Below are 15,031 nucleotides of genomic sequence, written 5' to 3' on the forward strand. Positions count from 1 at the left end.
GCGGCTGCGTTCACTCAAACCAAGCCCTCCTCCGCACGCGACGCGCTCGGGATGCGCAAGAGGGTGGGCGTCAATTTACTGAAGAACAGCGTCCTCTGCTGGACATTAAAAGAAACGCACGTTGACTGGAGCCTGTAAAAGACAGGAATCTATGTCAAGATACACATGAAGGAATGAATGCTTAGGCATACACAGTGATTGAATCAAGAAGCACAATCTTATAAATAAACAAATGTATGCAATTGGCAGTAAACATATTTACAAAATAAACCAAATATGTATGTGTATTATCTAAATACCTCTTTGTACTTCTGTAGCCTACACTCTGTATGCCAGCCTCCACTGTTGCACAGTTTATCCCCTCAGTGGATAAGTTATTACACTACTCAGATGGTGTAGTTTCAGATTTAAGCCGCTAGAGGTCAAGCTAATTGTTTACAATATGCGCTGTTACACATATACACACAAGGTTTAAGGGCACCAAGTCATGAGTATCGTGTCTGTCTACAGAGCTAATGAGGTGGAAATAGTATTTTGTATTGTAGGGATAATGTTAAATAGCCATATTTATAGCATGCAACGCCTGCAAGTTGACATTTATAAACACTAAGCTTCATGTTTACTTACTGTCACTCACGGTGTATGCTGGAAGACTATATATATAATCAGGAGTTTGTGCAAATAAATAATAATTTAATAGTGTGCTGTGACACCTTACCAAAATCCCTCTAAGGAAAGTCTTCCCACTTGGGGGTTATAGTGGCCACGCCTCTTGGCAGTTATTTTAGTCAAACAAGACCAAGTCTGAGTATTGAATTCTTAAAAAAAGCTTTGCTTCAATCACAATAAAACAACATATTTGTGCCCAACAGTTCAAATAATCCTGACATGAATTGAAGCATACATTCTGTTAAATAAGCTCAAATTGCGCTAAAAATATTTATTTAGGGTGCAGCAGACACTACGCATGCGCAAAGGTTGTCAAGCGCTTCACACATTCGTACCGAGCCCCTCCCACTAAGAATCGTCAGTCTTTAGCGCTTGATGGTTGGCTCTTTTTGCTGGAAGGCGGGACTTTCTTTACTAGAGCTATGTTTTGCACTTTCCTTCATTCATAGTAATACAACTGCGACGTCTTGGTATTTCATAGTCTTTGACAGTACACACAATTGTTCTTTAAGAGCTGTTACTCATGTCAATTTGGATGTTAAACACGTTTACACAATATTGTAGTATTCTGACATTTCGTTTAGGCAAGACAAGTTTATTTATACACGCATTTCATACATAAAGGTAATTCAGTGGCTGACATAAAAGAGATTGCCTGAATCAAAGTAACTGTAACATTCAAATAACTTTAAAAGGTAAGGATTCAAAATCATAATGAGAGCTAAATGTACATAATTATTTAAAATAACAATAAAAAGACATCTTAAAAATGTATATAAAATAAATCTGAAATAAAGTCAATTTAAGTAAAATTAACAATTTTGTACATATACGTTATGAATGTTGTACGTTTTAGAAAAACTAATCAATTACTTTATTTACGGTAAATAAATGAAATCTTTGCATGTAAATTAGAAGTAGGGCGAGTGCAGTCATGTTGGGACAGCTTTTAACTCATAACAATTTAAAAAGTGTCCAAATCTACCTGAATTTACCCTTTATTTAAAAAAATTAACCCCTACAATAACCAAGATGGGTCAATCAGTGTATGATTTTCACTTTATGAGTTCCACACTATGCTGCGTTCCAGGCAGGTTTTTGAGCACGTGAATTACGACTTCAAACCACGATTTACGACTCTGAACAGGGAGTATGCGTTCCAGGCAGCCTATAACCCGTGTTTTTACAACCTTCTACCTGTGAAAAGTGCACTGGAACGGCAGTCAAACCCGTGACTTCCCACTCGTGAACTCGTACTAGATCGATGTACTCCCAGTTCAGAGTAGTGAGTCGTGGTTTTGAAGTCGTTATTTACGGGTTACAGGTTGCCTGGAACGCAGCATAATTATCACTGGCCTACCTGTGCGTTAGGAATGACGGAGTGTCCCGGAAGTCGCACCTTATTTGGTTTGTCATGCGCAACGAAACTCAATTTTGCCCGCAGGTGGGAGGGTGATACAAGTCAAGAGTGCTTCGCTCTTTGAATCTCTGACAAGTAATAAACTTCTTTTAAGCTTGGTAAAACTTTTCTAAAACTTTTCGGAACCGACAGAAATCACCGGCTTGGTTGTTGTGAAGGACACACCGAGGAGCGCAGTCTTCTGCTCTGTTTGTTTGTTTGTGTGGTGGATTTGGACGCGGAACTTGGTTAACATGAGTTCTGCCGTGTATGAACATGTAAGTCTTTATTTATTTAATCTTAAAACGAACTTGTCTGTGTTTTCTTCAATATTGTCTGTGTCAAGGTCGACAGTGTTAAAGGGCAGACAGGTGTTTTTCGTTCAGTACCTTTGTAAAGATATTTGAATACGTTTACACGTGGAGGCTGATTTTGGTCGAGTATTTTAACTAGATATTATGTAAAATATAGATTAACAATGATAGTAAGTTAAATGTAAGCTACCTTTCAATTTACTTTTCAGCCAAGATACTTATTCGAGATGTTTCACACAGATAGATGTGGCAGTTCCGCGTGATCATTAATCCATCACTTTTCTTACACCGGTCAAATAAAGTTGGTTATTCACACACATACACACATATATATTCATATTAAAACTACATGCGATAAAAGTTGCAAATGTCTGTTATAAAAACTGTAAGAATTTGACACAGTTAAGTTAATAAATCAACATGTGGTACGTAAACAAGAGAATGTGCACGCGCCAGGAGAAACACCTGAGGTAAGGTGATGTATTGAAATTAAGTGTTTTATGAGACTGTGAGGTCTGCAGTTAAATGCTACTTGATTGCATAGCTAAGCATATCAGTATTAGACAGGAAAATGACATTGCTGTTAATACCAGAAGGTTGAGATGAGAAAAAAATGATAACCTCACTGTAGCTAATTCTGTGTATGTCTGTTAATAGAGTTCCTAGTGTCAGTAAAGGTTAAATGTCTTATCTTTTCGGCTGAATATTTAATGCATTACAGACCTTTAACAGAATATCCTTGCTTGTTAGTTTGAGAACAGTTTTTATGCGTTTATATATATTGCAATGAAATAAGCTTGATTTACCCAAGAAAACGCTTTGTGAGAGTGGCATAGTATGTGTATTGACCCCTGGCATCATTATTCATTTGACAGGTTTTATTTAAAGCAAATAACACTTGCAAAAAGCATTCATGGTTTACTTTATTGTTGATACTGGGACTCAAACCCTTGACTTTGCTGTTGCTAGCAGCATGTTTTGCCAGTTGAGCTATAGGAAAATAAAAAAATGCCAACAGACACGTTGCTTGGGGGTAAATTGATTATAAGAGATTTATTCAGTGGCAATTTGTCTCTTGTCTTATGTGGTTGTGTTTGATGCATCTGGGGTGTCTTTTCATGTCAGGTAATTGTTTTGATCCTATTTGTCACATTCACAGCTTCATTTTTGCTGTTTGTCTTTCAAAAAAAGTACCAAAATGCAATTTTTTTTTCCGATTTATGCAGGTATTTTCAAGTCCCAATACCAGTGGTGTGCTTTTAAATAAATCATTCACCTACTACACTGTAAAAAAATGAAGTTAAAACAACTTGGGTTTGCAAGGCAATTCAACCTGCTATTTTAAGTTTTGAATTGTGATAAGTTGACAACTTAAAAACAAAGTTGACGTTGTTTAACCTAATATGTTAATTTAAAGTAACACAAAATATATGTTGATTTTACATAATTTTGCACAGTGCAGATTTGTATTTAAATTTTGCAGATGCTTTTATTCAAAGTGCTTTACAGTGCTTTACAAGGTATACATATCTTTATCACTATGTGATTTACCCATGACATAAAGCAATGTGTATACTGTAGATACATGTGTTTATACAGTAGTTTTTTTTCTTTAATTTAAAACAAGCAAATAATTTTAAACTAAAATGCCGTCATGTTTTCATTTTAAATAGGGACAACATGACAAAACATCTCCCTTGAACATAAAGGATGGATGGATATATAAATAGATGGATAAATAGATAGGTGCTTCAAAGGAGGTTATGTTTTATGATGTGAGATTTTTGGCATTATGCAGTATAGATTAAATGTATTGTCTTGGCTACATTAGCTTAACAGAAACTATAACATAACAGAGGTGTGTCCTATAAATAGTTTGCAACATGAGTCATTTCTATAAGGTACAGTATACATATCTTTATCAGAATGTGATTTACCCATGTCATAACGCAATGTATATAGATACTTGTGTAAATTAGTTTCTTCTTAAGTTTAAAAACAGGCAAATCATTTTACTGTATACTAAAATGCCATCATGTTTTCGTTTTACTGTAAATATGGTCAACATGAGAAAACATCCTCCATGAACATAAAGGATAGATGGATAGATAGATAGATGGATGGATAGAAAGATGGCGGTTATGTGAGATTTTTTTCATTATCCTGGGTTTCTGGCATTATGCAGTTGCCTATAGATTTATTGTCTTGCCTGCATTAGCTAAGCAGAAACTATACCATGACACAGGTGTGTCCTATAAATGTTTGCAACATAATGAGTCATTTCTTAGGCTCTGTTTTGACTTTGCATTAGCTCTGTGTCATTTAAGCATGACCAAATTTGTAAAATATGAAGAGCTCAGATGCAAAACCAACTGACATGTTTTGTTTCCAGCATATTATATTAGACTCCAATGGATTCTGACAATAAACCAGTGTTTCTGAATGGCCTAAGGCCAGGATTAAGCAGATTTTAAGTGAAAGTATTTAATGAGTAGGGCTGGGTATTGGCAAGGGCCTCATGATACAATGCGTATCACGATACATATGGCATGATACAATGTATCATGATACGATTTTTCTTTATCAAAAATGTAAAAAAAAATAGAGCTGAATTTTTTACAACTTTTTTTGAGCCAAAGTGCTTCCACACGTCGGCTTTGAAAGCTGTAGGCTTTTTAACATTTTCTGCCATTTTATCACTCCCGCTTACTTCTGAGACATTGGCCGAATGGCCGTATATAACAGACAACTGAAGAGCAACAACTACAGCAGCGGTGGAGGAGCTTGTTTGACGCACACAGAGGGATTTTATGTTTTTTTTTTATATCGACACACTATCGTGGAAAAAATTATCACGATAGTTAGCTGTATATTTTTGCACAGCCCTATTAATGAACGTATAAAACGTGCTAAGAGTATTCAATTAATATCATTATCTTATTTTTGACGGGGGTGGCGTTTAGAAGCTTTTGCATCTGAGCTCCTCATAAGTTGATTTGAATTAGATGGATGTATCCATATAAACAGGTGCGCAATTAAAATTAAAAACGTGTGTCAGAAACTCCTCTAAAGGGTGCTTTTGCGTACTAACGTTGCTGGAATGTTGTTACATAGTTACCTAATTTACTGCAACATTAGAGATTTCTGTGTTTCTAATTAGAGCTGTCGCAATTGGTCGATACAATCGACTGCGTCGGCGCTGATAATTAATTTGAATCAATTCCACTATTTTACCTTTTTGAATTTTGTTCTAATGCTAAAATAACAATCGTTTCCATTACACCACTAGTAGGCGCGAAGCTTACAATGGTGCTAAATAGCACTAAAAGCTTTTTATCATAGGGGAACAATTTTTAGTGCTATATAACACCTATAAATCACCTATGAAGAACCTGGTTGTGATATAGCACCACTATAGCACCAGATATGGTTCTACATAGCACAATATGGTGGTGCTACTGTATACGGAACTTAAAATGGTTCCCCTATGATTTTGAGCCAGCGAACCATTTTTAGTGCTATTTAGCACCGTTTGTTTTTAGGGTGTATGCCTCTAATCGTTTTCAAAGATGATGAAGTGAGGTTGAGTGCAATGTCAAACGAGTTAGTTGGCAAAAGTTTTCAAAGGCCGAAGGGGTCTTATGGGAGTACTTCAGATTTGCTGGTAATAAAAGGCCGGTTTGTAAACTCTGTATGGTTTTGTTAGCACATCACAGCAGAGTTCCAAGCAGCATCTCCAGTTGCTTCTTTGAGAACCAATCCAAAAAAATTATGTGCACATAACTAAGACCTTTACTGCATTAGGGGAAGACAGATATGTACTGTTATTGTGAGACACACCTACCTACTCTAGATTTCCATGTATTGGAGTTTCTTCAGGTCTTCAGGCCTGTTGTAACTTGATCGCTACTATCCTTAAGTATTTTGAAGCACAGCTCTTGCATTGTTTTGGTTTGGGCTCTTGTATATACAGAAAGCCCTTGTTATAGAAGGTTAGTTTTCTTAAAGAATAACACATTTAATAATTGCATCAAACTGTCAGTTTATTAAAGATAGAAAATAACAAAAATATTCTGTGAAGTCTTCAGACTTTATAGGTAAGAGAAATGTCTAACGATGGCTTTTTTATAGATCTGTTATTTTTTGCTTTTAATTCTTCTAGGCCAATGCCATTAAATTAGGTTGGCTATAATTAGTTTTTTTTGTTGAGATGTGGGCTCCAGATGCAGAGGTTGATAGTATTGTTAGGAACATTCTGATCCAACCCAGATCTGTAGTATTAGTTAGTAATGACAATTCTGTCATTCTTGCCCTCACAAACTTTTGGGGATAAAATATCCTGTTCGATTGATCTTTAAGAAAGATTGCTTTAAATACTGTATTTGTGTTGGTGTAGATGACATTATGCTCTGTTAGGACTGGTTTTGTCATTTTATTCACTTCATTGTTTGAGCAGCAATCTGTTTTATGCAGACTGTTTTATAGATCTTCATTGGCCGATGATACAACTTGGGAGGTCTGACACAGGCACGCACGCACACAATATATAACCAGAGTTTATATATAGAAAATGTATATTTGTGTATAAAGTTGGGTATCATAGTTTTATTACGATTCCCGCCCGGTCCCGCCCACTCCCGCTGACATTTTTTCCTGTCCCGTCCCAATCCCGTGATAAATAGTGATTTTGTTTCCAATTCCGCGGGGTTCCCGTGACCCGTGGGATTCCCGAAAAAATGTCAGCCTCTAATACAGTGCATAAGAGCTGAGTTCAGTACCCTGTTTTCCCACACCGAGATTATGTGTGTCGTCATGTCCTTATCTGACTCTGAACTGCATTCCTTTTATGTCTGCCTGCAGTTTTTGGTAACGTGATAAAGTTATTGACCAGAGTGCGTCTGACTTTTTCTATTTTTACCCAAAGAAGGAAGTTTGTGGTGGTAGAATTCATTTCTGAAAAAAAAACCACTACGACAAGACCGAGCTGAAACTGACATGAAAGTATTGCGTCGTAGACCGAACTTAATTTATGCCTTGTCTTTGTAATCCTGTTTCTCTTTCCTCCCTAGGCTGTTTTAGTACATTTGTGACCTCTTACAAGTTTTTTTGAAAAGAGTAACGCAAGGTAACAATGTTGAGATGCAGTGTTGGTTCAGTATGTCAGTTTTATAAATGATTAATAGTTCTTGTTCTCTTGTTTCCCTGTTTATTAATTAACAAAGCAGTATGACTTGATAAATCATAATCAATTTAACATTCAAGTTCTCAGTCATCAGTTTCTCAGCGTAACATCAAGGCCCTGTTTGGGAAGGACTTGAAGGTGGAGTCGCCGATTTGGAAAATGCTCATAACATTAAAGGCATCCGTTCCCACTATCACTGCAAATCGCAGTCAAAAGCCACGCCTCCTTGGACCACATGCAATTTTGAATGAACATGTTGTTCAAGAAATTATTGATACATGCACTCTAAAAATGGGTGGGTTATTTTTGAGCCATGGGTAAATATTAATTGTAAAAAAAAAATAATAAATATATATTGATAAAAATTGAAGGTAGTTATAATAATTATTATCAATTATTATAAATATTATAATAATTATTAACCCAATGTTGGGTTGTTTTAGCCCCACTGTTGGGTTATTATAACCCATGGTTGCATAACAACAACCCCCATTGGATCATTTTAACCCAGCATGGGGTAAGTTTTAAACCAGCCAGTATTCTGTCCAATATTTGCCCATTATGGGTTAAAAATATCAACAATTTTGGGGTATTGGAATATTTTGTTTGTCAATACTGTGTTGGACTTTAAATCCCGACCACTACATAGAATTCTTTATATTTCTGAAATTAAACAGTGGCAGGAAGTACATGGCATGGCGGTGTGCCAAATTTTTTTGCTAAGGTTTGCATATTTTAGTGTGTTCTCAATGACATGTTTCCTAAAATTATTAATATTTCAGTATATTGCATCGGTTTACAAAATTGTAATGTATACACTGCCCTAAATGTTATGGTCCTTTGCCATATTTTATATATGGATGGATGGATGGATAGATATACATATAAACTGTTTGTATGTTTGTTTGTTTACATTTGAATCATTTAACTCTTTCCCCGCCAGCGTTTTGTTAAAAAAAGTTGCCAGCCAGCTCCAGCTTTGTTTATTTTCCCAAAAATTGAATGCCTTCCTGAAAATTTGCTTTAAAAATTTAAACATACAATCAGGGCCGCCTTAACCTAATGTGAGGCCCTGGGGCTGAGAGGTTTTAGAGGCCCCCCATACCCTCAATTTATAGTCTTATTTAATAAAAAAAGTGTAATATCTAGGTAATCTACATCACAAAATGCATTAGTTTCATTCAAGACATACAACAGTGAGTTTTCCCTCTTTGACCCAGAAAACACCATAATATCATTATTAACATATCACTGAGCCCACTTCAGCATAAACACAAGACACTTTATTTAACAACCACACACAGCAACTTGTGGTGAAAATAAAACCAAAATGTGTGAGAGAATGTTTATAAGCTCTATGTTTATATAGTTTTTGGAATATACAAAATTGCAGAAAACTCCCACTCACTAACTAAATGCTAACCACAGTTTTAACAATATAAGAAGTAAAGTTAGTTTTAAAGTGAAAATGCATTAATGTTAACAAAAGAGAAGTCTTTATAGACAGAATCTTGTTAAATGCATTAATGATAACAAAAGATAAGTCTTTATAGACAGAATCTTGTTTGTTATTTATTTTGTAGGCTATTGAAGAAATATTATGCATTGTATTTAGTGTTTATGCATACGCATGTAAAACGAAGACGTATGAATATGCACAAAACAGACAGGGAACATACCTGTATATAAGATCTTTAGATAAGGAGATTATAAATATGAATGGTGCGATCAGGGGATGATCATTTGAGATGGTCTTGTCGCTCTTTTCTTTCTTAGACTTGCACCTTTACCGTTGCGTCTCTTTCTCGTCTTTCTAAACCAACAGATGTGTGTACTGTGAGCTAATGCCGCGTCAAACTGCATCGCTCCAGGTGCGCACGCGTCACTGATATAAACGCGAGTAAACTTAAACTTTATAACAACTAACAGCATTATGTGCGGGAACTCCTTTCTTTATTTGGCGGCACAGTTTCTTGCGCACGTTTAGAGAGACTTCTGCATGCCAGAAACTCAGCTCCACGAGCACAGAGAGAGCGAGCGCGCGCGCGAAAGAGAGAGAGAGACCTGCACCTCACTGGTGCTTATTATGAAATTTCCGAAATTACTCTTTCATTTGTTGATGGATTATTTCCCGTTTCTCTGTCACACTCAGTCTAACATGCAGGAAGGCCAAGTTGACAACGCGCACTTAATTGCATTAGGCTACGCGGAAAATCCGTTACGTCTGATATTTTATTTCACGGTAAGTTACTACGGACCAATCAGCAGCCATGGAACGTGCATTTAAAGTGATTGACAGAAAACCTAACAAGTTACAAAACAATATGACATTTTCAGCTCATCATGAACGTGAACATGGGAGGCCCCTGAACTTGGGAGGCCCCTGGGCTTCAGCCCAGGTAAGCCCGTGCATTAAGGCGGCCTTGCATACAATATATCAAATGAGAACAGAACAGACTCTCTGCTTTAAAAAAAGTTTCCTCCCACCTTTGTTTTCTTTTTATTACCTCTCAAATATGGGTAGGTTTCTTAGAAAATACCAAATTTTGAGCAAAAAGCTGAGATAGTAAATTTTTGTTAAAGACTTGCAATGATCAAAACACGCACTGCGTCTGAATTGTTTGGGGGGAGGGGTTGCTTCCTGGTTGCATAAGTGGCATGTGGTGGATAAATAATAGCTGTATTATGGATTGCCAGAGAAACTCGTCATTGGCAGGGAAGCGTTTCCTCTTAATTGACGAGTTAACTCATCAATGGCAGGGAAAGAGTTAACTTAGTGATTTCTATCAGGATTTTCATATCATGTTTTGTGTGTGCTTCAATAACATGGTTTTCTACCGGCCGGCTATATAAAAAGAAGTCTCGCGTGTTAATACACCAGTCACTTCCGCATTCAAAAATAACATTCCATAATTGCCAGCAGTAACTATGTTAAATTTTTTCAGCTTGCCACAGGAGATGTCTCACGATGTTGTTTAAAAAGTTGCTTGGTCACTTCCCAACCGACTGACTCAGTTAGTGATGGAACTCTGTGTCAGCAATACAAGCCAACTAGACTTTGAAGAAATGTCGTAGGCTTGGTTTTGTGGGTTGTAAATGCTTCCCTAATAGTACCCAAGTCTTGCTAACTGACAGACAGAAAATGGTCATGACGTCAAACTACATGAATGTTGTGAAATTAGTCTCAAGTATGTTTAGTAACTGTTAGCATTTGCTTTAGCATTAATGCTAGTTTGATGTGGGAGAATGACAAGGGTAACATACAATTGACTTGATAATTGGGTGTTTTTGCTGCACAAAAACCTATACATTTTACATGTTATGTCCTTGGCAGATAGCAGTGTTTCCCATACGTTGATTTACTCGTGGCGCACCGCCACAGAATCAGCGCTGGCCGCCACAAATAGATTTTTCATGATCCCCATTTACATTTATATTTTACTGTTTAAAAACGTCTTAATAGACCCTTTTACTGTTTGTACACAATGATGACGTGGCAGCGTATGCGCGCGCATTTAGGCAACGGAAGTATCGTAAGAATCAGCAGTGAAGCAACACAAACAGTAAGTTATTTTAAAAAAGTTGACTTTATCAACATTTTCAACACAGCTACCAGATCCGTGTACTATAGTGGAGTGGATAGAAGACGTTAGCAGATGGCCAAAAATAAAGTTGCCAGATACATATATACGTATATTAGTATATTATATTTGAGCAACCAAACGCAACAACCAGACAATTTGATGCTGGGAAACCGTTTTAATAAACTTTCTGAGTTGCTACCACGTTAGAACCAATGGGGAATAACACTTCTTCCGTTGCCCAAATGCGCGCGCAGGCTATTTGATCACGTGAGCTGTAAAAGGGTCTATTCATTGTTGCAAGTACTCAGCGCGCCCTCCCTTTCTATGTTGCATGCAGCGCGCGCGACCTCTCTCTCTCTCTCTCTCTCTCTCTCTCTCTCTCTCTCTCTCTCTCTCACACATGAGCCTGAAAAGGTGGCGGTGTTTCAATGTCCGTTCCTCCTTTTTCGCGTAAACGTCAACAGTCACAGATTTTACTGACAGAGAAGACGGCGATGACTTGACGAAAGGTTAGCATTAGTGTTTCCCACACACACCTGTTCTCTCCCTCTCTATAATGCGATATGACTGCGCACGTGTTTTGTAGTAATTTGTGTTACAGTTACTGTGTATTTTCTCATATTTCTGAATTTGCACCAAATTGTCGGCGCTATACGCGACAATAAAACTCGCATTTATATAAAAAGGGTCTCATAACAAGACATTGATGAGAAGAGCAACAGCAGTAAGACTTCAATGTAAATGTATGGTGATTTATAGACCAGCTGTAAACATGCACGTACGTTTCGTAATTTCCTGTTATTTTGTGGGTTTCTTTCAAATATAAAAGCGCTTAAGTTAAGCATTTACTTGGATTCTAGGCGAAAAACAAGTCAGTGGCAAGTCAGTTCCTGAATAACACGACACAAACTTTAAAAAGTCAAATTCACTTATCAGAGGCACAGAACTGTTCCTGAAACTGACGTTCTCCCCAAACTGAAATTAAACACAGTGTTTCGAGTTTTTCTCGTCTGTGTCATGTTGATATCAAGAAGCAACGTGCACATGACGACGAGAGAGGTGACCTGCTGCGCAATCGAGTTACCCCTCCCATTTCTGAATGTTTAACTGAGATTTCTAATCCCGTCCGAATTGACCATCAATATTACAGACGTCCTGTGGTAAAATTACATTACGCCATCTACAACCGTAAAACTAATCCCATCCGAATAGGGCTATAGTCTGCTCATTTTATGTCTGACAACAGAACTGATAAAATGTAAATAATAGCAATCAGTTGTGTTAAAATCCAATATAACGTGACAGATCAAAGAGTAGAAGTGAAACATATTTCAGGTGCCAACACTCGATCAAACGCAAACACGTGATGACGTCACATATATGCTAATTAGAATGTGACGTCATCACCGCCACAAGTCTCTCAAAATCCTGTGGGAAACACTGGATAGGTTTTTATTTTAGTAACTTATGTTTGAATAATTATAGCAGATAGAGAAGTGGACAAGTAAAGTGCTAGACCTCAGTTACTGCAAATACAGAAAACATTGCAATAAATTCCTGTAGCTCTGGTGGTATGCACTGTGTTAGCAGCACAAAACGCTGTGGGTTCGATTCCAGAGAACACACATGCTCATAAAATGCATAGCTTGTAATGCACTGTAAGTTGCTTTGGATAAACATGTCTGAAAATTGCATAAACTGAACTTTAAGTTCAAACCACATCTGCTAGAAGTTTTAGTCCTATATGCTGGATGCACAGTATGTGATCTTTTAAAAAAATTCTCAGAATTTGTAAGCCTGTTGAACGGGTTTTGTTTTTTCTTGCAGTCAGTCAGTACCATGTGGTAAACAGTAATAGGGAATACATAGGTGACGTCCAACATTTCATAAATGCCACACCTTGCAATGAGTTATCACTACACATCTGTCCTCAAGGCTGTAACATCTTTACTACACCATTGACTGTGGCCCAATATGTGTTTTTTTCTGGGATTTTAAAATATTTGTCGTTTCTTGCAAATCACAGGTATTCAAAGTGAGTAGACTCTCAGGAAAAAGGTACAGAAGTTGTCATTGGGATGGTACCTATTCAAATGTGCTAGTATATACCATTTAGGGACAGATGTGTACCTGTGATGTACCAATATGATGTACCTGACGTTGTCATACTCAATTCTAGTCAGATTTGAGTCTGAAACCGCTCCGTTGGGCACATTGTGACAAAATACAATGCATATCCTGCTACATACTACATTCTCCCGTAGACACATGCACAACCTACGCGTACAATGTACGCAGGATTCAAAAATCCAGCAGCGTACAATTGCGCACACATGCACGCACTCTTCTGATGACAAAAATTTAATTACGCGCACTTTATGCGAACCCCACGTACATGTAGAAAATGGACTATATTTTGGCCTTGCGAGTGTAGTCTTTAACTCTTTCCCCCCATTGACGAGTTATCTCGTCAATCCACAATACCGCTATTATCTACTAGGTGGCGCACATCAACAACTTATATAAAACTCGAAAGTATTGCCCTAGGGTAAACAGCTGTATGTATGTGTACGTTTTGAGGATCGCTCTGCATCTGATCTCTATCAAAAGTCCTTCACAAAAATGGAATTATCCCAGCTTTTTGCTCAAAATGTGGTATTTTTTAAGAAACCGACCCATATTAGAGGTGATAAAAAGAGAACTGATGATGGATGAAAGTTTTTTTTTCATTGTTTGAAAGCAGAGGGTCTGTTCTTTTATTTAATATATTGTATGTTTATATATTTAAAAAAGTGCATTTTCTGGGAGGCATTCAACTTTTGTGAAAATCATGAAAAATGCTGGCTGGGAAAGAGTTAAGGGAGGAAGAACAGGATCACGGTTTGATGTCACAATCTTGGAAAGTTCAGGCAAATTTCAGGAAATGTATAATAAATGTTATTTGTGATTTCGAAATATGCTCTGCTCTAAAATGTTTCATTGGCTATAAATTACGTTTTTTTAAGTTCAACCTCTTATTCATTTGCTGTACCAAGTACAAAGATCAATTCCTGTTTTATTATGTTCTTTAACTTACAGTCTGTATGTGTTTATCAGTCTGGCTACTGTCTAAACTGACCTCCTGAAACAAATACTTTGTTGACAATAATATGTTTCAGTTTCATAAAGACTAGGGGAGACGAGTATAGATCACCGAGGTGAAGAGAGTTTTGGCAGCCAGGCAAGAATTCATAGCCTGGTCCAACCAGACTCTCGTACATTCATTTCATTTGTACAGAGAGTCTGGCCACGCTCCATTGCAAAGCGTTACTTCCGTTAAGGAGGGTCCATTGTTAAAGTTTAAAACTACTGGATCTCCCCAGAGTCACTCAGGATCTGTCAAAGCCAATCGCTAACGTGTGGTCGTGACGTATATAATGCACCGAAACCGTCCGAAAACAACAAGTCAGAATAATCAGACAAACAAAACTTAGCAAACCTGGTTCTTGCTCCGGCTTTAACTTCTGTATATTCTGCAGTTTTGCAACAACGGACCGAATAGATTTTCTCACGTCTTTCTCCGCTGCCATTACTGAACTACAACTCAAACTGACACATAACCTCAACGTCATCGTTCTTAGCCACCCCCATCTGTTCGCTGATTGGTCCTGCAGATTTTTGCAGGAGAAAACGAAACTATAAAGCAATCCCAGACGTACTGCTGAAGCGAAATGAAAATTAAGCGGAAGCACGTAGGAGGGCGGAGCCAGGCTAAAGAATTCAAGGATCTGTAGTTAATATTGTATTACATTAATTTTACACAGTAACGTTAGCTTCATAGTAGTCGATACACGTTAGACATCTCAACAAAGGTAATTAACTCTTACTTTGCTTGTTATCAGAA

The 15,031-nt window shown here is 37.3% G+C and overlaps 1 protein-coding gene across 2 annotated transcripts in view; it reads left to right on the forward strand.

Moving 5' to 3' along the window:
- The first annotated feature begins 2,084 nt into the window (after nt 1–2,084).
- st14 (ST14 transmembrane serine protease matriptase) overlaps nt 2,085–15,031 on the forward strand; it is a 43,450-nt gene continuing 30,503 nt past the window's right edge. Inside the window, exon 1 of one of the 2 annotated variants that reach the window (XM_065280648.2) lies at nt 2,085–2,346. In XM_065280648.2, the coding sequence (XP_065136720.1) occupies nt 2,323–2,346 (24 nt within the window). In that variant the 5' untranslated portion in view covers nt 2,085–2,322. The remainder of the gene's footprint in view (nt 2,347–15,031) is intronic. The other variant, XM_065280647.2, reaches the window with a different exon arrangement.

Source organism: Paramisgurnus dabryanus, chromosome 8 (assembly GCF_030506205.2).
Source record: "Paramisgurnus dabryanus chromosome 8, PD_genome_1.1, whole genome shotgun sequence".
Classification (NCBI taxonomy): Eukaryota; Metazoa; Chordata; class Actinopteri; order Cypriniformes; family Cobitidae; genus Paramisgurnus; species Paramisgurnus dabryanus.